The sequence below is a fragment of the Capsicum annuum genome, chromosome 10, assembly GCF_002878395.1.
Source record: "Capsicum annuum cultivar UCD-10X-F1 chromosome 10, UCD10Xv1.1, whole genome shotgun sequence".
NCBI lineage: Eukaryota > Viridiplantae > Streptophyta > Magnoliopsida > Solanales > Solanaceae > Capsicum > Capsicum annuum.
In genome coordinates this window covers 217,498,590-217,524,139 of record NC_061120.1, presented here as the reverse complement: position 1 = coordinate 217,524,139, position 25,550 = coordinate 217,498,590, and the positions used below count along the sequence as shown (strand labels likewise).

The following is a 25,550-nucleotide window of genomic DNA, read 5'->3' as shown; positions in this document are numbered from 1 at the left end:
AGCTCCAGAAGACCCCGTCCTCTGCATCAACGACTGTGGTTTTTTCGATAGTGCAGCTACGATGAATATGTGTTCCAAGTGTCAAAAGGACATGATACTACTGAAGCAGGAACATGCAAAGCTTGCAGCTGCATCCAGCCAAGACGTCGTACGCAGAAGCTCAAGTAGCGATGAATCAGAACTTGCTCTTGCAGGTGCCGCGGTTGCATCTGCAGATTTAGCCTCTCAGATTTCACAAGTGAAGTCAAAAGAGGGTCTGAAAAAGTGCACAGCTTGTCGTAAGCGTGTGGGCTTAACGGGGTTCAGTTGCAAATGTGGTGATCTTTTCTGCGCAGTTCATCGTTATTCAGACAAACACAACTGCCCGTTTGATTATAGGAATGCTGGTCAGAATGCAATAGAAAATTCAAATCCTATCGTCATAGCAGAAAAGCTTAATAAGATCTAACAAGCACCTATCGAAAGGTTGTATGAACTGAAGTAATGTCCATCTTTCGATAAGTTGGCCTCGTCTTACAGGGTGACGATGAAAGTTTCGCGTAGGGGTGGGGGTGGGGGGTACCCTAGAGCCTAGATAATCCTGGTGTGTAAGTTATTTATGATCTTGGTGCACATTTTCATGGAATTTGTTCTTGTTTTGTCCCCATTTCTGGGCTCCTTGTCTAGTATAATATGCATAATGTAGGTCATCTTGATGAATTTCACATTCATACATCCGCGTTTTGAAATCCTGAATTCGCCTCCGTGCATTCTTCAAGATTCCAAAGTGTCATTTGAGTATCAATAATGTAGAGTTTTTTTTTTTTTTGTAGAGATGTCAATACGGGTTGGCTCAGCCCATCCGAGCTAGCCCAAACGGGCTTTGAGTTTGACGGGTCAGGTTGGGCTAGCCTATCAAAATGATGAGCCAAAAAATATCAAGCCCACACTATTACTCTGTGGGTTGCCGACCTCACGGGCCAGCCCACTTTAAAAAAATAATATTTTATAATTTAATTTTAGAATGTTAATAGACATAAATATTACCAATCAATATTACATAGTATTAATACTTTTTAATTAAGTCTCCAACACCATCAAAAATACTCATAATAGCGAAATTAAATAACTTTTGACATGCGTTCTGCCCTTACATCGTAAAAGTAAGGGTTAAGCTATAGAACTAGATACGTAAGAGAAAGAGAGAAGAGCAGAACTTTACTTCTTTGCTGAGGCACATGATATCCTACGAACCAAATAAAAATACTACTCCCTCCGTCTCAAATTATGTGTCGTCATTTTCTTTTTTGTCCGTATGTCGTCTTTCCTCATTTGGAAATTTTTTAAAGGCACAATTACCTTTTTACCCTTATTGGACCCACTTGATTTTAAATATATTAATACTTCTTTTTTAGTATTTGTTTTTTTAAAATAAAGGTCTTATCACTTCAATCAAAATTTAAACTTTCAGCCTTTTATTTTTACAGTATCAAAATTAGTTTAAACCACAGAGAGCAATTTATTCTTTTTGGTTGGTTCTACATAAGTAAACCAGTTTTCTTCGACAACTCATTGTTCACATTACTGTGATTTCTCGAGTAAAAATTGGATCTTTAAAGCTAAAGTTAAAGAAAACAAGAATTTAGAGGGACCCCATTTTCCACATATATCATCTTACAATTGGAAAAAGTAACAAACACAACTACAAAGATCAAGCTTCTTTTGTTTAGAACTAAAAATTGATTGAGACAGTGAGCTACCCAAGAGACAACATCCTTCTCCGCTATTTTCTCTAACGCGTCATATGCCTCGTCAATACTTCACACTCACAGTACATTGATAGGAGTGCATTTCCGACGTAGCACATGATATGATATCCTACATTAACAAGTCAGCCGTGTAATTTGCTTTCCAAATTCGAATGCAGCAACATCAAGTAAGAAAATACTGTATGTCTGAATAAGCAGTATAACAAGCATAGTTTTTACAAACTCTAAACATGAGTAGAAAATGTCCATTTCACTTTGTCTTGATGAATGTTTGATCCTTTTAGAAGCACCGTGATCTGAAGTTCACTCCACAGCAAACTGTTTTCTGTTAATCTTTTGAGTATTGAATATTGTCGACCTTAGCTTCAACGTACTTCCACTTCACATGTATTACCACAAAAATGAAAATACACAACAGAACAATTTCCCACAATTTTGTTTTTAGTTTCTGCACTTATTTACTCCCGCACCGAATACTTAGTTTCCAGCAAATATCAAGCTGATGCAATGCAACTCTCGTAGAGCTCTTCAAGAAGCTAGTTTTCAACAACCACCACAAAACAGTAAAGTGAACAACCCGACCTTTTCATTTTTTTAAGTAGGTCAACACAGATGACATACTCCTATTTGCTTTCCCACCATTCACAACCTTACGTTTCTCCTTTCTTAACTCTCTCTTCACCAGAAGTACATCTTTAATGGCTGGCCCATGTTCTGTGATATTTTAACATAAACACAGATCATCAGACTATCAGCTTATGATTAAATGTTCAGTCACTCGACAACAGTGAGAGTGAGTTACAGAACACCAAATTTAACAAACATAACACGGAAGTTACCATTGTCTCAATGAATAACATCCTAAAGTGAGGATATCAATACCAAGAAAACTTCAGATGCAAACTTTTAAATACGGTGTACACCAGTCAACGGCCATAGACAGTAAAGTATAAATAGAAAAAATTAATCAATGACATGAAAGAAAAATAAATGTCACAGATAAAGGACAATAAATTTTATCAAGAGTAAGGATCAAGGAAGACTAAAGTCTCATGAACGTGATAGTGGTAGGATATCTGACAGGGAAAGGGAGCTAGACGACTTTGAACGGGACAAGGAAAAGTATAAGGAAAGGAGTCATCTTTTAATAGACAAAAGTCACTCGGAGAAACCAAAACATGACTCTTCTAGGGATCGTGATTACCAATCTTATTCATCACGAGAGAAGAATTGTAATAGACACCATTAGCTTAGAGCAGCCTGACAAAATGTTACCATGCCCAATATGTTGTCTTTATGGAGCGTAGCCATTGCTCTTTGCATAATAGCTGAGGGTGCAACCTTTATTAGTGAAACTGTACCACACCCTTTTGCATAAACCAAGGTTTCTCGTAATCGCGACATTGATTTCAACTATTTTCATTTAGTTCCCCTGAACAATTGACATCCCCATGCTGTCCAAATATATTCGGTCTGCACAAACTCTTTAACATTCAATTAATTGTTCTTGAAATAGACTTCCTCGTTTAAAAATAAAAATTCATACAAATGTGACGGTATGACTCCCACTTCCCTTTTCTCCTTCCTTCCATTTACGCAGCCCTCTATTATGTGATAAGAAAATAAGAAACAAATAGAAGCATAAAACAACAATAAAGCTAGAAAAAGAAGTGTAAGTATATATAAGCTGGTGGGACTTATATCATTGTAAGTAGAGTTATTCATGGGTACAAAAATTACATTATGATCACCATGTTTGTACACAAAAATAGTACTCCTAACATATTTGACAAAACATCATTGTAAAAGTTACATGATGATCACTACGGCTATACACAAAAGTAGTACAGTACTTCCACATACTACTTGAAAAAACACCATTCCAACTTCAAAATAAAGAGCTTTACCATAATAATAACCCATATCATTGTTGAAGTAGAGCCAAATCTTTATTGACGATATCAATATCACAATGAAGTTAGAGAGGAAGGTTTTCTGCTCTTTCTAGTCCATTTTTGTTCAAATTAGGCACTTTGTAATTATTGCCACCACTATCTTTCATCACCTCAATCATATAAGATTGTAAAGTAAGAAATACATGATTGAATTGTTCCACTTTCATTTCATCAAAAGATCTTTCCACTGCTCCCACTAATTCATCAACATTTTTAGGGGCCTTTTGATATTGAAGACTTTGGATTGCTCTAAAAAAATCAAGATCTAAAACATTTAAATCTCGACTGTTCGACGGTTGAAAACACAATCTAATGTCAAATCCATCTTGTTGGGAAGCTTCAATAAATTCTAAATCATTGTTACCAATATGTGGCCTTGCATTATCTTGTTGTAAAAAGATAGGATTATTTGAATCGGAAGCTGGCCATTTTTCTCTAATAGCAGGAAGAACTTTCTCTATCAAGCAAGCTCTAGTGATATCTTTAGTTACTGACTGAATGGGCTTTGTTTCCATAGTTCCTGCTGTTCGATTTTTGCTATTCCGCTTAGCTGGTTCCTTAACTACAAACGGAAAAATACCTATTTTTCCAGAAAACAACTCAATTCCATTTTCATCAAATCGAGGACGTGCTACAGCAACCATAAACATAACCTTTGGAATAAAATTTTTACTTTTGCAAGAACGATACAGATCTGGCTCATGCTCTCCAGGAAGCAGGTAGTACCTTTCAACTGTTTTGGATTAAAAAAACCACTTTTTGTCGATATGAACATAATTAAACATATTCATTAACATGGGATTTATGTGGATTGTATTCTTATTAATCATTGAGAGGCAGTATTGAAGTCGTACCTTTTTGTTTCCTTCGGTTAACTGAGGCTTGATGGAATTAGAATGTGGCCGAAGAGTTCCATCTTTCACACGCCGAAAGACGGTTGATTTTGCCATGTTGATCGTAAAAGCCAGAGATCGAATATTTGTTCGATGACAAAGTGAAATTTCTTTGACTTGATTAATGTCGACTTCAATCCGTTTTCTTCCAACTTTACCTATAAGTCGTAAAGACACATCTAATGACGACATACCATTATCAATTGATGATTGACATTGTTTCCAAATGCGCTGAATAGTTATTATTGATTTCTTGAACAACATCACAGCTTGTGTTATAGATCCGTATTTAAGACTTCCTTCCGTACTTTCTTTCAAAAGAAACTTTGCAATTGCTTGACGTTCTTCTAATTTCAATCGTTTATTTCTGGAGGTTGAGTCTATAGGTACAACGAACCTCATCTTTAGAGTAATGGCAAAAATAAGAGAGGAGATAAAAAGAAGAATTTGGAAATTATCCAAAACAAAAGAAAGGATACAGTAACCAGAAGATACAACAGAACATCTCTCAAATGAAAAGAAGATTTGGCGCCACAAAATAACCATTTGCTAAAAATTCAAATGAAAAGTAGGTTTAGCGCCCAAAAATTGAAACCAAAATCAAATCAGAAACGTAAATTTTTCATGGAAAATCCGTACATGACAGCAAATTGGTCCTATTTTCTAGAAAATTGAATTTTGCAATAACAATTTTTCCTTAATTGTTGATAGAGAAAATGAGAGTAAAATTTCAAATTAAAGCGATACACTGATTTGGACTACTTAACTCTTTGCAAAAGAGAGAGACAACAATGTAGGTGGTGTATTTTTTTAGTAGATTTTTTTTAATACTGTACTCTCTGTTGCATTTTTTTAATTACTGTGAAATTTAATAAAAGTACCCAGTGGTCCAATACTTTTTTAAGAGGGGTAATTTAGTAACTTTAGCAAGGTCAATACCTATTTCTTAATATCGTGTCCGGTCAAATGGCGACACATAATTTGGGACGGAGGGAGTAATAAGTAATTTAAATAGCTGCATGTATTTGACTTACAGGCCGGCCCACGGGCTAGCCCAACCCACATTGCTCAAGCCTCACGGGCTTATCTGGGCTAAAAGGTCTTGTTCTTAAATGGGATGCAAAACCTGAAGCCCAACTCCATTAAATTACAGATCGGATCGGACCAGCCCAATGGACTTGACCCAATATTGAAGACAGTGGCGGATCTACCCTTTGCCAAGGGGGTTCATCCCGAACCCTCTTCAGCGAAAATTATGTTATATATACATGACTAAATTATGTTTTATGTATATATATTAGATGTTGAACCCCCTTCAATTAATTCATATGCTCACTTATGAACCCCTTAGTGAATATCGTGGCTCCTCCACTGATTGATGACTCTATTTTTTGGTATCTCAACAATTAGCGTGGTTCCTAATTTCCCATAAATAGAGATGGAATCTTGTTACAACTAAGAGGTCCAAAAACTTATGGTAATATGCCATTTTTGGATTAAGAGTTGAAAAGGCAAGAAAATATGTAACCTTGTGTGGGTTGGGTTGTTTGGAATAGACACAAAACCAATGCATCCTACGTAAGCCCATTTGCACTTATTTTTGGCCATGTTACTTGAAACTTTTATGACAATTTCATTTATCCACCATCAAAGATTGTGGAGGGATGAATAAGAGTACTTTATTTAATTAAAAGGTCTCATTTGTTCGAGTCTGAGAGTGTTTCCCCTTTAAATGGACGTTTACACTATGCGATTTGCAGTGGCGGACTCAGGATTTAGGGATAGTGGGTGCTTACAAAATTTAAAAACTAAAAAAAAAAAAAAAAAAAAAAAAGTAAAAAATCACTTCAATGAGGTTTGAACCCTGGGCCTCCTCCCAATGAAGTACCTTAAGATCAACCTAAATGTCAATGCACCCAATGAACTTTTTGTTATGGTAGTGCTTTTATATCTTTTATACCTATTTTCATAAATTTTCTATGTAATTATACCTATTCCGCGTTGAGTTTACAGAGTGCCGAAGCACCCCAAATTCCAACGTAGGTTCGCTCCTGGCGATTTGAATTAGATAGGATTTCAATGTGAATATTGGACATCAAATTTGAAAAAAGTTTATTTATCAAAATATTATGAGAATTTGTTTGGCGATTTGTAAAAAGAAAAAACATTGTACTCCCTCCGTTTCAAATTACCCGTTCCAAATTTCTTAATTTGATTTCCCATTTTACTTGTCTTTTTTCATTAATCAAGAAGAGACAATTTTTTTTTCATGTTTTAACCTTTGCATTAATTACTTTTTGTTCAAATTACAATGTAAACATCATTTAATAGGGGTACTATGATAAACCAACCATGTTATTAATTATTTTTCTTAATCAATATGTCATCTCAATTTGGAACGGAGGGAACACTAAATTGTGGTGACCATCCATAAGTTGTCATCTAAAGAGATCACATATCCCTTCACTATCCAATGAATGCGCCTTTCAACACCTCTTACCTACGTTCATGACAAGATATTTGAAGCGTAAACAATATAATAACGGACACAACATCAAAAGATGAATCATACTTTGATACCATGTCATTAAAATGAACATTTTTGCTAATTGAATTTCAAAATCTTACTTGAGATGAAAATCATCCAAGCTATATAAAGAGGGAAAAAGTACACCACATGGTCGTTCGGCCATTATACTTTCACCCAAAATGATCTTTTCAAACTTAGAGCCCATTTGGAGTTGCTATTATAAAACTGCTTATTTGAGAAATACTTTTATAAAATGACTTTTTAGAAAAGTTTTTTAAAAAAAATAGTTTGTGTTTGATAAATTTATTTGAAAAGTGTTTTTGATAATCAAATTGTATTTGGATAATTTTTTTTCAAGAAGTGCTTTTTTGAGACAAATGACCCAAAATAACATCTATCAATAGAATTTTATTACTAAAATCAAATTATAGAGAAAAATTATTTTAAATATCTATTATAATATTTTTAATTAATTTTTTAAATTTAATTAAAAAGTATGTACTCTAAAATTTTCAATCAATATTTATATAAATAAATACATTAAAAAAATTAAATAGTAATATATTACTTAAATAATTTAAATATTACTTAAAACATCAAACAAAAATGAATACAGAAGTTATTTCATAAATTAAATCATTATATATGAAAAAATTAACGATAAAAATAATTAGACCTTCATACATCACAAAAGTTCTCAACAATTTCCTCCTTAATTTTATTACGTAATATCTCCATACTTGTAGAATATCTGTCTTGTATTTCTGAAGGTGTACCAAAAGGTTGGTCTGCTTCTTCGATCTCTGTGATGATGCCTTTGTTAGCATAATAGTTAATGTCACACCCCTTTTTTAACTCCAAAAAGAAAGATTGATTTTAAGTTTGGAAAGGGTTTTTGTTATTAAAGAGACAAAATGAAGAAAAAATTGTTTCGAAAAGGACTTTTTACATTTAAACTCAGAGTCTCCACTTGGCATAAATCTGGTGTGCCAAGTCACCTTTGGAAATCCTTTTTCAAAAATGGTTTTGACTCTAAAACTGATCCGCGAATAGAGATTCCGACTAAGGAATTCTGTTGACCAAGGGAAAGGTGTTAGGCACCCCTCGATCTCGTGGTTCATCCACGGTCGCTTGATGGAGCATATCGGCTAATTTGGCACTACGAATGTACAAACTACACAAAAACACGTAAAACAATCAAACCAATAAACAAAACAAAACGAATCAAAAAGATAGAGTCCGATTATACAGTCCAAAGTAAAAAAATGCGAGAAATAAATCTTATTCTAACCTACACTAATCTTGAACTGCGCTCCCATGCTTTACCCGATGCCTCGGGCCTTCACCACGAACATCTTCCACTAACATAATACGTCAGGGCATTCCCCGGTGAACAAATACAAGAAACTTCGGGGCATCCCCCAACCAAATGAATACATTTCAATTGAATGCAATAAACTAGAAAATATTCAACACACAACTCCACATTCAAACATCCAACGAAGCACATATTCCTAAATTTTGCCTACCCGAACCTATATTTGCCTATTCATTTCAAGCTGTTGTGATCTATCGCGTTCTAACAATATTCGCACTTATTTCGAATTAAACAAAAGGAACAACAATAAAACCAATATTCAACCAAATTCACCATTTTTACCAACTTCGCAACTCCACCCCTAAATTCCTTTTTAATTTCAAATTCTCTGATTCACAATTACAATTTCAACAATCTTTAATCAATTCTATTAACGAAATCTAAACAACCAATCAAACATCGCTCAAAATTTATATCATCAAGTCATCACAATCTAACAAAGATCAGACATCAAACATCATATCATGGCGAAATAGAAAAGAGATTAAGTTGAGGAAATGGACCTCAATAGCTTTCGATTGACTTAATAGGAGAAATAAGGGTCGTTCCGAGAACCTCGAAGAATACCAGTGCAACCTCGACTCTCCAAATCAGTCGAAAAATAGTCCAAGATGTGATAACCCCAAATTCGATTCTCCCAATCAGTAGCGAAACAAACCAGCAATACGATAGCTCAAGTTTTGATTCGAACTAAATTCCAGATGCATACCCAAAACAGTAAATATGAACAAAACCGAAACCCCCATACATAAGTTTCACCAAAATCCACCAAAACCCTAACGGAATTAACCCAAATAGGCTGATATAGCAATGCTAAAACCCGTAAAAGAAACGAACGGACCTAATTTTTAAAATCTCACCCGTTTAAAGGTATTTTCCACCGAAAAAGAATAAGAAGCCCGCTCAAAATATTTTTCTCGCCAGATTCGTTAGAGAAATCAATCAAAGGACGTGGATTGATGACGATTTTGAACAGATCTGGTGACGTTTGAAGCATTTCCGGTGAAACCGTCGTCAAAACAGTAACCGAAAGTCCACTTCATTCTTCCACCTCAATTCTCACTCCATTTTCCCCTTCTTTTCCTGTTGTTTTCACTATAACTGTCATATGCATGTGTTTATCGAGTATATGTGTGTGTGCGCATCAATTTCGTGTGAAGGTTGTTATTGTGAGTGTGTGTTAATCGAATGTGTTCATGGTGTCCTCCTGGTGATCTTTTTTCTAGGTATGTATATGAGAGAGACTGTGTATGTAGTGGTTATTCATGTGGTGTCTATGGAATATTGTGGAGAAAAAGAGAATTTCTTGTAAGGTGTGGAATTTGTTACTGTGGGGCCGTCTATCTATTTTTTTCTTTTGTGAATTGGTTCCAAAATGAAATAAAATGTGAGGGGATAGGGGAATGCGTGGGGGAAGGTGAGGTCGGGTAGGTTGTTAGGATGATAAAATTTGCTATGGTTTGGTTGAGAATTGGTTATTATTTGTCATTTTATGGAAGAAGTTATCACACAGGGTAGGATACATGGTAAGACAAGAATAAAATAAATGGATAAAATGCTTTCAGGGAGGGACAACATTACGTGTCTACATCATGCTCCCTTTGAATGTAAACACGCAGTGTTTTCAGATAAAGAATTAGACAACGAGATAGAATGTTGTCCCAACCATTATTCAAAGGAATAAACAAAAGAAAGAAGGACTACCGAGTTGGAGAGTCGAGTGAGGTCCCTTCGAGGTTCCGGTCCGCGGCTCTGTCATTACATCAAAAATGAAAATTACCAGATAAAAATAACAATGAAATTACAAAATCCTACCTACGCAGCTTTCCTTGACTCTTGACTTGTTATTTCATCACCCTATTCTTCAGGAGAGCTCCTGACTTGCAATTTCATCACCCTGTTCTTCAGGCGGGCTCCTGACTTTCAATTTTATCACCCTATCCTTCAGGCGGGCTCCTGAAATCAAAATCAAAGCTAAAATAAAAATTATCCCAAATCAAGATTATGATAAAGAGAGATTTATTTTTTCTGATAGTAAAGTTCTATTTCCAAGAGAGTCCTGAACGGAAAGTAAATTCTCATTTTTCAGGAGGGTCCTGAATAAATTCTCATTTTCCAGGAGGGTCCTGAATAAATTCTCATTTTTCAGGAGGGTTCTGAAAAGAAAGTAAATTCTCATTTTCCAGGAGGATCCTGAACATAAAGTAAAATTCCATTTTCCAAGAGGGTCCCGAACAGAAAGTAAAATCCCATTTTTTAGGAGGGTCCTGAACAGAAAGTAAAATCCCATTTTTCAGGAGGGTCCTGAACAAAAGTAAAATCTCATTTTTGAGGAACAAAATTAAAATCTCATTTTTCAGGAGGGTCCTAAACAGAAAGTAAAATTCCATTTTTCAGGAGGGTCCTGAACATAAAGTAAAATCCCATTCTTCAGGAAGGTCCTGAACAGAAAGTAAAGTCTCATTCTTCAGGAGGGTCCTGAACATAAAGTAAAATCTCATTATTCAAGAGGAAGTCCCATTTTTCAGGAGGGTTCTAAACAAAAGTGAAATCCCATTTTTCAGGAGGGTCCTGAACAGAAAGTAAAATCTCATTTTTCAGGAGGGTCCTGAATAGAAAGTAAAATCCCATTTTTTCGGAGGGTCCTGAACATAAATTAAAATCCCATTCTTCAGGAAGGTCCTGAACAGAAAGTAAAGTCCCATTCTTCAGGAGGGTCCTGAACATAAAGTAAAATCTCATTATTCAGGAGAAAGTCCCATTTTTCAGGAGGGTTCTGAACAAAAGTGAAATCTCATTTTTCAGGAGGGTCCTGAACAGAAAGTAAAATCTCATTTTTCAGGAGGGTCCTGAACAGAAAGTAAAATCCCAGATATTCCTTCCCAACGGTAGCTGACCTTGGTGAAAAGGAATTTGCCCCTGTTTAAAAAAAAAATTGTCAGTTAATAACTTAATGGTGGTTTGCAGCACTTTGGCTTTCCAGACATCTGCTGCAACACTTGTTCCTTTCATCTTTGTTTCAGATTGTTGACATTTGCCCCTGTCTTGTCGCGTCATTGACCTGGATCCAGATTGAGGGAAATGAGTTCTAACTCAAACAATGAATTTACATTTTACCATGCCTCTAAGATGCACCCTACGAATCTAGTAGCCTGTGGGTTGATAGACTTCCTTTGCTTTGTGTTGAATTACGATCATATTTGTTTCATATGCTGGTCCTTGGCTTTTCATCATACAATTGGAAAGACTGGTAGCAAGTTTTAAAATCCCTTCTCGCTTGTTTTGACACAGACCTGACTTAAAGTGTAAAGAAATGACGGTGACTCTTATTTTGATAGATGACATAAAAAGACAACAATATGTACATGTAAACGAAAGAAAAGGGCAATGTACCTTATTTTAAAAAAAACTTATCTGAATATGACAACCAACTCCAATGACTATGACATACATTTTGAATTAAGCTGCCTGATCTTCCTATCCAAACTTCCCATTTGTTGTTGAGTTCGTGCTTTTGCCGCTGAGCCGCTTCTTCAAATCCATTGGACTTATATATCTCATTCAATTGACGATATCTTAAAAGACTTTCGCGAACAAATCTCTTTCCTTTTCACTTTTCTCTCGAACTCCCCATCGCCTTACGGTGTCCATAAGGGTTTTCACCAATAAGACTCTCTCATTTTTATTTCTCTCAACTCCCCATCGCCTTATGGTGCCCATGAGGGTTTTCACCAGTAAGACTATCTCATTTTTATTTCTCTCAACTTACCATCGTCGTATGGTGCTCGCGAGGGTTTTCACCAATAAGACTCTCATTTTTATTTTTTTCTTGATTTCTTATGCTGAGGAAGACAAGTAGTACCCCATAATGTATCATTATATCCATTGCATGCTTAGCCTTAATATTATCAAAGATTGATCTGAAGTACTTTCTTTGGTTGTAGCTTGACTTTTGGATAAGGTTAGAAAAGGATGGCAAGAGGCTCAAACGACACTTGAAGTGTGGGTAGGACTTATAACTTTTGGAATCGACTCAAACAACACGTTAACTCATGCCCCAGTTTTTGTTGGCTGGGTGACTCTAAAATCTTTATTTGGTTAGGCCGAGCCCTGAATAGGGCAACCTACATATCTCACTCCCAAGAGAGGAGAATCAGGTCGCATGTAGTTCCATTAGCTTGTTCTTTGTTTTGGTCTAATTTTCTCTTTCTTTTTTCTTTTATTTTTTCATGCTTTTTCTTTTATTCTTCTTTCTTGACATTTTATTTTTTACTCTATTTTGATTCCAAACGAGGGGTATGAAAGAAAAATAAAACTAGGTTCAAACAGGGTAAACAAAGGATGACACAATGTTTGGATAGCAGAATAAAATGCCTTCATCATATCAATCTTCAAGAATGCAAGTACTAAACATGCAATAGAACAAATAAAGGATAAAATATCATACATAATATCTTTTGACCACATCAGCATTGATAGCCATTTCTGCCATTTTTTCTTCAATATCTGTCAAATATAAGGCTCCATTGGGTAACACTTTCTTCACAATGAAGGGACCTTGCCAATTTGGGGAGAACTTGCCTTTCGCTTCAACCTGGTGAGGACGGATACGCTTTAATACCAACTGACCAACTTTAAAATGCCTGGGTCATACCTTTTTGTTATATGCTCGAGCCATTCTCTTATGATACAATTGGCCATGACATACCGATGTTAGCCTTTTTTCCCCAATCAAACTCAATTGTTTCAGTCGGGTTTTGACCTACTCGTCATCATCAATCTCTGCTTCCACAATGACTCGAAGAGAGGGAATTTCAATTTTGGCAGGAATGACTGCTTTTGTCCCATACACCAATAAATATGGAGTTGCCCCTATTGAAGTACGAACAGTAATGTGATACCCTAGCAATGCAAATGGCAACTTCTCATGCCATTATCTAGACTCTTGTAACATTTTTCGAAGTATTTTCTTGATATTCTTATTGGCGGCTTCCAGAGCGCCATTTACCTTTGGATGATATGGAGTGGAATTTCGATGTGCGATCTTAAACGGTTGACACACTTCTTGCATCAAATGACTATTGAGATTGGCAGCATTATTTGTAATGATCATCTTTAGAATTCCAAACCTACAAATGATGTCGGCATGAACAAAATCTACCACCACTTTGTTTGTTACTAACTTAGAAGTTACTGCTTCTACCAACTTTGTAAAGTAATCAATGGCCACCAATATGAATCTATGCCCATTTGCCGCTTTCGGCTCAATCGGCTCAATCAGCCCAATCACGTCCATCCCCTAAGCTACAAAAGGCCATGGAGCAGACATCGCCACTAACTCTACAGGAGGAGAGTGTATCAGATCACCGTGTACCTGACATTGACGACATTTTTGAAGAAAACGAATAGAATCCCGCTCTATAGTAAGCCAATAATAACTTGCTAGGAGTATCTTCTTTAACAAGATATAACCATTCATATGCGAACCACATACTCCGGAGTGTATTTCAACCATGATCGTCGAGGCTTCTTTTGCATCCACACACCTCAAAAGTCCTAGATCTGGGGTTCTCTTGTATAAGATTCGCCCCACTTAAGAAAAATCCACTAGCCAAACGCCGAATATCTCTTTTGATCACTGATGGCATGTGCTGGGTATTCTCCTGACTGAATGTATCGCTTGATATCAAAGAACCAAGGTTCGCCATCGAGTTCTTTTTCAACTACATTACAATAAGCATGTTGATCACGACTCTATATATGCACTGGATTAATGTAGGCCTTGTCAGAATGTTGGAGCATTGAAGCTAAAGTGGCTAAGGCATCAGCAATCTCATTGCGAATTTTTAGAATATGCCTAAACTTTACTGTCACAAACCGTTGACATAGATCTTGCAAGCATTGTCGATACGGTAGGAGCTTTAAATCTTGCACCTTCTATTCGCCTTGAATCTGATGGACGAGCAAATATAAATCCCCAAACACTAATAGTTCCTGGACTCCCATATCAACAGCTAGCCTCAAACCCAAAATGCAAGCTTCATATTCCGCCATATTATTGGTACAATAAAATTAAAGTTGCACTGTTACCGAGAAATATTGCCCCAATTCATAGATAAGAACTGCACCTATTCTGACTTCTTTCATGTTAACAGCTCCATCGAAGAACAACTTCCAACCTGGATCAACATCTATAACGACTTCATCGACACACAATACTTATTCATCAGGAAAATATGCCATTAATGGCTCGTACTCTTCATCGATGGGATATGATCTGCCAAGGCTTGGGCTTTTATGGCAGTTCGAGTTACATATACAATATTGAACTCGGTAAGCAATACTTGCCACTTTGCCAAATGACCGGTCGGCATAGGCTTCTGAAAGATATACTTCAAAGAATCTATGCGGGAGATGAGATAAGTAGTGTAGGACGAAAGATAATGCTTCAACTTCTGTGCTACCCAAGTTAGGGCACAACACGTCCTTTCAAAAAGAGTGTACCTGGCCTCATATGTTGTGAACTTCTTGCTAAGATAATAAATAGCCTGCTTCTTTTTGCCCGTGACATCATGTTGACCCAGGACAAAATCGAAAGAATTATCCATGACCGATAAATATAAGATCAAAGTCCTACCAGGCTCTGGTGGTACCAACACGGGCTGATTTGACAGATATCTTTTGATTTTGTCGAATGTTTTCTGACATTCTTTAGTCCACTCTACCGCAACACTCTTTTTCAGCAACTTGAAAATGGGCTCACACGTGGTTGTGAGTTGAGCAATAAATCTGCTGATGTAGTTCAGTCTACCCAGCAAACTCATTACCTCCGTCCTATTCTTGGGCGGGAGCAAATCCTGAATGACTTTATTTTTTGAGGGATCCAATTCAAATCCCCAATGGCTGACTATAAACCCCAACAGCTTTCCAGATAGAACTCTAAATACACATTTTACCAAGTTGAGTTTGAGATTATACCAGCGAAGCCTTTCAAAGAATTTTCTTAAATCTTTAACATGGTCAACCTGATTCTTAGATTTAATAATCACATCATTTACATAGACCTCAATCTCCTTATACATAATATCATGAAACATAGTGGTCATGGCTCTTATGTATGTTGCTCCAACATTCTTCAAACCAAACGACATCACTCGGTAACTATAGGTCCCTCATGGTGTGATAAAAGACGTCTTCTTCACGTCTTCATCATGCATAATGATCTGGTGGCATCTGGCATAACAATCCACAAAAGAGGCAACCTCATATTTAGCGCAGTTGTCCAACAAAATATGGATGTTGGGCAGCAAAAAATCATTCTTCAGACTTGCTCTATTCAAATCACGGCAATTAACACATACTCAAATTTTGCCATCTTTCTTTGGGACAGGAACAACATTGGATAACCACGTAGGATAGCGAGCCACTCGAATGACTTTGGCTTCAAGTTATTTCATGATTTCTGCTTTGATTTTAATACTTACAAGAGTTTTAAACATCCTCAACTTCTGTTTGATAGGAGGGAATGCGGGATCAGTTGGTAATTTATGGGCCACTAATTCAGTGCTTAAACCAGGCATATCTTCATAAGACCATGCAAAAACTTCTTTATAATCAATTAATGCTTGAATCATTCCATCATTTAACAATGGGGAAGTATGTACACTTATTTTAGTTGCCTTAACATCTTCTTGATTCCCCAGATTAATTGGCTCAGTTTCATTCAGATTAAGATTCGAATTGTCTTCAAACTGTTCCAACTCTTTGATTATTTCTTCCAGCGCTTCTTCTTCATTATATTCCCCCTCTTGCTTCATTATATCTTTATTAGTTTGGATTTTAAGATCAGGATGAAAATTCCGCATGCATGTCATGTCATTAGAGTCAGCATAAAGAGAACTGTACAAAGAAAAGACAAAACAAAATACATTAGACACAAAATAAAAGGGACATTGCATTTCATTAAAAGGAAAAGATAAAAGGGTTTAAACACAAACAACAGAATATAGACAAGCTAAATTCAAAGTTACAACCTTGGAATAACTCAAAAAACTTAAAGGAAAACAAAATGAACTACGAAAACTCCCTCCTGATAGGGAGAGGAGTGACTTTCCAATTGTTGAGGCGGACAGCTGGGCCTATTAACTGCATATCTTCCTTACTGGTACCTTCTCCTACTCCAACCATGTCAACTTCAATCTACAGGTTCTGAAAGTCATCAACCAATTCAACTTCACATTCTATATGTTTTGTGACACTGCTCTTGATGAATGACTCACTGAGTAGCAGCGTTGGGCGGGGAAGTGACCATGTTTCCTTTTTGCTTTCCTTGGCCTTCTTCAGATCTTCAGCCGTAGGTTTAAATCCCAGACCAAAAGTGCTGATGTTCTCCCTCGGACATATGGGATGAATTATACCATGCAGAGATGCTCCCAAACCCTTTCCTGGCTCGAATCCATACTTTAAAAGCTCACTAACCATCATGATAGAAGCGAAAGACAATTGCAGTCCTGGAATGACTTGCCCTTCAAGGATACAATTTACTGGCACTGTATCAAAAGTTTGATAGACAACTGTCTCCTCTACATTGTTTGCTTCAATTAGAGACAAGGGAGAGTCTTCGTAGGCGGACAAATCCCCTTCACCGTGAATCACCACTTCTTGCCTGTCATGCTCAAACTTGATCATCCGGTGCAATGTAGATGTAATCGGCTTGGCCTTGTGGATCCATGGTCTTCCCAACAACAGATTGTAAGAGGAATCGATATTCAATACTTAAAACTCTATGGCGAACTCAACAGGACCTATAATCAACATTAGTTCTATTTCGCCAATGGAGTTTGATTTTGCACCAACAAAAGCCCTGACACATACATTGTTGGGCCTGATCCTCTCACCACCAATATTCAACTTTTGCAAGGGGGAAATAGGGCAAATATTTGTGCCGAAACCTCCGTCAATCAAGACATGAGTGACGTAAAAATCTTCACACTTCACTATAATGTAAAGACCTCGGTTATGAGTTGTGCCTTCAACAGGCAATTCATCGTCAGAAAAGCTGATCCGATTGACCTCAAAGATTTTTTCAACCATTTTCTCAAGCTGATTTATCGTAATCTCTCTTGGAACATAGGATTCATTCAATACCTTCAATATAACATCGCGATGTTCCTTGGAATGTAGCAACAAAGATAAGAAGATAATTTGAGTAGGGGTCTTCTTTAGCTGATCTATGATTGAATACTCCGACAATTTCATCTTTTTCAAAAATTCTTTGGCTTCTTCTTCGGTGACTGGCTTCTTGATAGATGAAGGCCCACTCACAACTGGATTGGGCTTCCTCAAACCTCAGGCATGAAGCATCTTCCTGATTGAGTCAGACCCCCTACCTCATCTACTTTTTCCATGAATTCTTTCCCCCAGTAAGTCATCATAGTCCGCTTATAGTTCTAGGGGACCTTTTTTGTATCAACTATCGGAGGTTGGGTCACCGGTTTGATGATAATAGGGACTGCAAACGCTCCTTTCACCGTTATGATAGGCTTACCCATAGCTCCTACCATCGTCAACTTAGGTTTATCTTGACTTGAACCAACAGCTGTTCTACCTTCTTTCACCATGATCACGGGTTTCTATTTGCTTTCTTCAACTTTATCTTCTTTCGTTTCTTCCTGGATCAATGACATTGCTTTCAATGAATCTGCCACATTCACTGATTTGTCCTCGTTGGTTTCTATTCTGACAATAGGCTTATAATAACTTGACGACTCTTTCCCATCATATATCAGTTCTAACATATTGGTTTCTGCATGGGTTGGCAACGAATTCTGGTTAATGTTTGGAACTTCTGGGGCCTAGATTAGAATTTAATTTGCATCAATTAAATCTTGGATAGCTCTCTTCAAATGCCAGCATTTCTTGATATCGTGCCCTGGCATGTCAGAACAATATGCACACCTTAACGAATAATTAAGATTTCTTGGAGATGGATTCGAAAGACTTCCTTGAATTGGGCTCGAGACCTTCAACTTTCTCAACCTATCAAATAGACTGGCATAAAACTCTCCTAGAGGTGTGAACTAATTCTTGGCTGCCTTCTCTTTATTATACTCAGTTCTAGGTTGGAAAGCGAATCTGGAGGGGTTTTGGTAATTTAGAAGAGCTGAAGGACGATTTTGTGGAGCTTACACATGCCATTACGGGTAAGAAGGGGTTTGGGCATATGGCTGTGCGTTATATACTGGGTAAGGAGGGGGTGGAATGGAATATGGTAGGTTTTGCAGAGGGTAGTAATGGTGGGGAAGAATATATGGAGCTTGGACATAGGCTTGGGCTTGGGATTGGGGATAAGGGTGAGGCGGTCTTTTGGGATAGGAATGGGGTCCAGCAACAATGGTCGCCACGTCTTCTTTCTTCTTTTTACCTCCGAACGCGCCAGATCCATCTTGAATCACTTGTGTGGTGGCTTTCAACGTGGCAAAACTCACTATTCTGCCGGTCTTGATTCTGTCCTGTATCATCTCTCCCATTTTGAGGACTTCAATAAAAGACTTTCCCATTGTCGGAAGTATATGTTGAAAATAGGTCTCATCCTGTGCCCGAATGAAGACCTCTACCAGCTTACTCTCCTTCATTGAAGGTTTTACCCTGGCGGCCTGTTCACGCCACCTTATCGCGTATTTCCTAAAGCCTTCAGTGCTTTTTTTCCTCATGTTGACCAAGGATTTTTTGTCAGGAATATGGTCGACGTTATACTAAAAATGTTGCACAAAATTAGAAGCTAGGTCATCCTAGCTGTTCCACATGTCTATATCTTGATCGACAAACCATTCTGAAGCCATATCGAAAAGACTCTCACCAAAGAAAGCCATAAGCAACTCTTCCCTTCCCCCTGCAGCCCTCAACTGGTTGCAATAACATCTTAAGTGCGCCACGGGATAACCGTGCCCAGCATACTTCTCAAATTTAGGCATTTTAAAACCAAGGGGAAGGTTAACACCTGGGAACATGCAAAGATCTTTATAGGAAACACTCTTATAATCTCTGATTCCCTGCAAATTCCTCATGGCCTGTTCCAAACTTTTCAATTTCCACACTACGATTTCCTATTCTTCTGTTGCGACAGGCTTCTCCGTATCAAACGGAAATACAGGTAGTTAAGTGTACCCATACGGTTCATTAATCCTCAAAGTAGGCTCCGTGGCATAAGACTGATTATCTAAAACCTCCAATACTGGCTCACTAGCAGATCGAGGAAGCACCGTTGTCAGACGCACAATATAGGTGGGAGCTTCAGGTGGTGGAAGAGCCACAAACACAGGTGCTGCTGGTGGTGCCGACTGAGTAGCGGGCCTTGGTTGGGGTGCTGCCAGGGGCACACTAGAAGTTCCCGTATAATATTGTTGTGGAGTGAATCCTGGCGCATGCTCGGGTGACTCAATAGGAACATAGAATTACGTCTGAGAGAGAGATGGGCAATTTGGGATATTCCCAAGATCTTCAGGAGTAGAGGAGGTGGCATGCCACTAGCCCATGCTCGGTGCAGATCTAGAAATTGTTGTCTAAGTCTCAATACCTCATCATTGCGTTCTGAACATTCTTCCCTGGGATCCTGATCTGGTTCAATGAGTGAATTTTCAATCTCCCTACGGGCCATGGCAAGCTTCGCTTTTGATCTAGTGTAGTACGGATGACTAGCCAGAGTGCTACAAGCCAACCACTTATCTGAAAGAACATGCTCATCAAAGACAAAACCCGTTAGGATTAGGTCAAGCAACAAGCACAAAAATCACATTGCACACACCCTAGGTTTATGTATATTTCTATGGCCTTTGAGGGTAATGAGGTCATTTTAACATCATCCTGATTTCCCCATTACATTATTACACCTCGCTTTTCTACTTTTCAACCTCATTTCTCTCTTCTTTTGCATCAGTCTCTTCTTTTCCTCTTTTCTTCTCTCATTGCTCTTTTTTTTTTCTTCTCTCGCTATCTCATCTCTTTTTACCATTATTTATGACTTTTGATTTTCTTTAAAAGAGAAAAAAATAATGAAACAAAATGATTAGATCGAACCCAAAAATAGATTACCTACGTATCATGTTGTACATGAATCAGATCTTACGTAGCTCGGGAGATGCATGCATGCACCACAAATTTGAAGATTTTGGATGTTTGATTTTTTTATTTTTTTTCAAAGAACACGTAAAATGAAACAACCCCGCAACTGTACTACATTTTATAAAAGAGACAACTAAACAAACTTCGAATTTAAGACAACTTTAAAACCGATTAACAAAGACTAAACAACATTCTAGACCCCTAAGATAACATGCGCCATACTCCTAGTAGAGACTCTTAATGTTAAAACAAACTTGACACTGACTTAAAAAAGACACAATACTACAATGGCATAAAAGTAAAGGACTCAAACTAAACAAAAGATAGGAAATGCTCCTTCAAACTGGTGCTCTGCATGATGACCCTGGCTGAGATGGACTAGTCTGTGAAGTTCTCCTCCTCCCATTCAAATTTTGTCGCATATCCTGCAAAGACACCCTGATATTTGGGAAGAATTTTCTGGCACGTATCCCCGCCTTATGGGGAGTGCACCTGCAAAGATTGTTCTGACACCTTTCTACAGTCTTGAGCAAATCTGATAACTGAACTCTCAGTGTCTCCACTTTGGACCCCGCACTTTCATCCTGACTGTCATCAACAATGCATTCTTCTTGTATTCTTCCTCTAAGTTGCAAGGGCAATGGCCTACTAATACCCCAAGGTATGGTTTGCAGCGATATCTCATATCTTTGAGTGTACCCCAAATTATCCAAACCTTCTTTAAAAGTATCCACTCCTAGTTTTGTTGCGTGATTCCAAAAATACTTGTATTTACTCTCACCTAAGGCTTGGTCCTTGAAGTACTCAACATCCTTTAGAAGATCCACTACTGGTGGCACATCCTGCGACCTACCCAACTGGCGCATTACCCTAGAAGGAGTGTATGGTCTAGTACAATTAAGCTTTAACATAACCAGAAGGAGTTGCATCTGACAACCCAACAAGATTACTTTTGGACGAAGCCACAAATAGGTCCACAAAATATTATCCTCAGTCCTTGACTCGAGAAAATCAATCCAAGCATCAAATCCCATGGGTAACGAGAATTTATCCAAGCGCATCCTGAGGTCCATGGCTCTCACTCCATTGGGCATGCAACGATCAATCACATCTGGTTTATCTAAGAAAGGCGTATGCAAATGCTCCATCATCCACAGTTACAATATCAGGTTACTGCCCTCAAAAAACCTCATCCCTTCCTTCACCTCGGTTAAAGCCTTATATATTTCTGTTAAGATCATGGGTATGATAGTAACCCCACCCTTCTCCTTTTGCTTAGTGACTTGCCCTTTTGCCGAGCGCCCTTGTCCTTTTGATCCTTATGAAATAGAGCCACCACCACAGATTGTAAACGTGTATTAACACGTCTTTCTTCTTGTGGAAATACTAGAGTGCCTAAAAAAGCGAGGGTGAAGACTTCAAGACACTTTCTTTCCCAATTCTATTTAGTCATATAAAATTAATCCCAAAAGCAGTCAAAACCTTCCAAAGACCCGAATCTCGCGAATAAGAAATCCAAGGAAATCCATGATTGATTCAGACAACCCAAATGCCTGTTGTTACTCTTCAACCCACAACCTTGCAAAAGCCTGTTGCCCGAGTGGTTTCGAGCTCGAATCATGCTTTTATCAATATAAGGCAAATGGAGCAGACCGGATATTTCTGCCAAGGTAGGCGTTATCTCACACTTTTCGAACCTAAACACCAAATTACAAGGATCCCAAAAGGTCAATATAGAATCTATCAAATTGGGCCGGGGCGAGATATGTAGAAGCTCCATAAGATCACCTAATATTTTAATTAGCTCTTGCTGGTCAACGTAGTTGAACATTCCCCACCACTTGATTAAATTTGTAGGCACCTTGCCAACCATCCGGACTTTAGACTTTGTGGACAGATCCATCCTGTAATGGCACATAAGACATTATCTCAAAATTCGGTATGAACGAAAGATTCCCAACCCTTGGGACTTTGATGCGGACATATGTCGAAGGGACAGACCACTTTATGACTCCAATTCACCGAACAGTATCACTGGATAAAATCAGCCTTCTTGGCTAAGACCTGCTAACAACACTAAATTACGAGAATAAAAGACCTAGGCTAAGGCTAAGACAAAGGCTAAAATAAAAATTACCGGACTCATCGAGGGTTGCCTATGTATCCCGTCTCATGGGGAAGGTAATTAGGTATGCGTAGTTTGTCCAGGTTGGACAATTAAGGATTATAGAACAAATAAAATCTTGACTTGAGAGACACAACTACACGATGAAAATAAAATCTTTTTGGGTTTCTAATTTTACACTTCATACAAAAATGACATCAACAACTATGAAAGAAAAATCTTTTTGGTATTTTCATTATACGAAATGTAAAAAAATTCTAACATTTTTTTTAAATTTTTCGAATTGTGAATGCATACTAAACGAGACAAAGGAAAAAATTTTTGATGTTTCTGAGAAAATGAGTGCGAAAGGTAAAAAAAAAATTTTTTTGAATTTTTGAATTGTGAAAAACGAAAGCCATAAAAAACACTAAAAACTACGAAACTCTTTTTTTCTTTTCGACTCACTTGTTCTTCTATTTTTTCAACAATTCTTGCCTACGCCCTTTACTTCTAACACATGTTTTTCTCCAAATCAGTCCGTCAAATGACCACGTTACCCTCAAAGATGCAACATTTAGCACGTAGAGATGCTTTAGAGGTGAGTCTCCTACAAAGGGCCACGTGGGTCCTGCTAGATCTCAATATGATGCAGATAAGCATGACCTAAAGGCCGACCTACGCTGGGATCCACTAACAAAGCTGTTCGGGGGGGCGTATGGTCGATAGTGGATTGCTTTAGCTATCCACCTACTACATACAACCCAACGGCTCCCCCTTCTAAAATAAGGGTGACTCAACTATAGGTCGTGTACGTGTATAACGGACTTGTTGCAGAAAGAAAGACTCGGGTTATGTACATGATACCAGATATAAAATGGTAACACATAAAGTAAAAACTGTAAACAAAGAGCACGTAGGCACTCAACAATGATGAACAATAACACAAACAACACAAACAAAATGTCTATACACCTATAGTGACAAACTAAGCCGATACAACTCCAAAATAAGCTCGAATTCTGAAAATTTATCCACAGCAGAGTCGCCAGAGCTGTCACACCCCTTTTTTAACTCCAAAAAAAAGATTGATTTTAAGTTTGGAAAGGTATTTTGTTATTAAAGTGACAAAATGAAGAAAAAATTATTTCAAAAAAGACTTTTTACATTTAAACTCAGAGTCGCCACTTCGCATAAATCTGGTATGCCAAGTCACCTTTGGAAATCCTTTTTAGAAAATAGCTTTGACTCTAAAACTGATCTGCGGACAAAGATTCCGGCTAAGGAATTCTATTGATCGAGGGGAAGGTGTTAGGCACCCCTCGATCTCGTGGTTCATCCACAGTCGCTTGATGGAGCATATCGGCTAATTTGACACTACGAATGTACAAACCACCCAAAAACATGTAAAACAATCTAACCAACAAACAAAACAAAAACAATCAAAAAGATAGAGTCCGATTATACAGTCCAAAGTAAAAAAATGCGATAAATAAATCCTATTCTAACCTACACTAATCTTAAACTGAGCTCCCGTGCTTTACCCGATGCCTCGGCCTTCACCACGAACATCTTCCACTAACATAATACGTCGGGGCATTCCCCGGTGAACAAATACAAGAAACTTCGGGGCATCCCCCAACCAAATGAATACATTTCAATCGAATGCAATAAACTAGAAAACATTCAACACACAACTCCACATTCAAACATCCAACGAAGCACATATTCCTAAATTTTGCCTACTCGAACCTATATTTGCCTATTCATTTCAAGTTGTTGTGATCTATCGCGTTCTAATAATATTCGTACTTATTCCGAATTAAACAAAAGGAACAACAATAAAACCAATATTAAACCAAATTCACCATTTTTACCAACTTCGTAACTCCATCCCCAAATTCTTTTTTAATTTCAAATTCTGTGATTCACAATTACAATTTCAACAATCTTTAATCAGTTCTATTAACAAAATCTAAACAACCAATCAAACATCGCTCAAAATTTATATCATCAACCCATCACAATCTAACAAAGATCAGACATCAAACATCATATCATGGCGAAATAGAAAAGAGATTGAGTTGAGAAAATGGACCTCAATAGCTTTCGATTGACTTAATAAGAGAAATAAGAGCCATTCTGAAAACCTCAAAGAATACCAATGCAACCTCGACTCTCCAAATTAGTCAAAAAATAGTCCAAGATGTGATAACCCCGAATTTGATTCTCCCAATCAGCAGCGAAACAAACCAGCAATACGATAGCTCGAGTTTTGATTTGAACTAAATTCCAGATGAATACCCAAAACAGTAAATATGAACAAAACCGAAACCCCCGTACACAAGTTTCACTGAAATCCACCCAAAACCCTAATGGAATCAACCCAAACATGCCAATATAGCAATGCTACAATCCGTAAAAGAAATGAACGGACCTAATTTTTAAAATCTCACTCGTTTAAAGGTATTTTCCACCGAAAAAGAACAAGAAGCCTGCTCAAAATATTTTTCTGGCCAGATTCATCAGAGAAATCGATCGGAGGACGTGGATTGACGACGATTTTGAACAGATCTGGTGACGTTTGAAGCATTTTCGGTGAAGCCGTCATCGAAACAGTAATCGGAAGTCTGCTTCATTCTTCCACCTCAATTCTCACGCCATTTTTCCCTTCTTTTCCTGTAGTTTTCACTATATGTGTCGTGTGCGTGTGTTTATCGAGTATATGTGTGTGGGTGCGTCGATTTCGTGTGAAGGTTGTTATTGTGAGTGTGTGTTAATCGGATGTGTTCATGGTGTCCTCTTGGTGATCTTTTTTTCTC

At 37.6% G+C, this 25,550-nt stretch overlaps 2 protein-coding genes across 3 annotated transcripts in view; one reads left to right on the top strand and one right to left on the bottom strand.

Moving 5' to 3' along the window:
• LOC124887901 (zinc finger A20 and AN1 domain-containing stress-associated protein 8-like) overlaps positions 1-498 on the top strand; it is a 3,800-nt gene extending 3,302 nt beyond the window's left edge. The window contains exon 2 of the mRNA XM_047397828.1: positions 3-498. Coding sequence (XP_047253784.1) covers positions 3-448 — 446 coding nt within the window. The 3' untranslated portion in view covers positions 449-498. The remainder of the gene's footprint in view (positions 1-2) is intronic.
• A 16,840-nt stretch (positions 499-17,338) lies between these two features.
• On the bottom strand, positions 17,339-25,544 carry LOC107843808. Of its 2 annotated transcripts, none has more exons than XR_001666518.2 (2): positions 24,827-25,544; positions 17,339-20,228 (listed from the first exon to the last, which is right to left on the bottom strand). XR_001666518.2 is itself a non-coding variant. In XM_047397405.1 (2 exons), the coding sequence occupies exon 2, from the start codon at positions 21,773-21,775 to the stop codon at positions 20,963-20,965; it is 813 nt and encodes a 270-aa protein (XP_047253361.1). In that variant the 5' UTR covers positions 21,776-22,528; positions 24,827-25,544; the 3' UTR covers positions 20,669-20,962. The 2 variants fall into 2 exon arrangements, 1 of the variants encoding a protein (XP_047253361.1); XM_047397405.1 differs by lacking the exon at positions 17,339-20,228 and adding an exon at positions 20,669-22,528.
• Between the last annotated feature and the right edge of the window lie 6 nt (positions 25,545-25,550).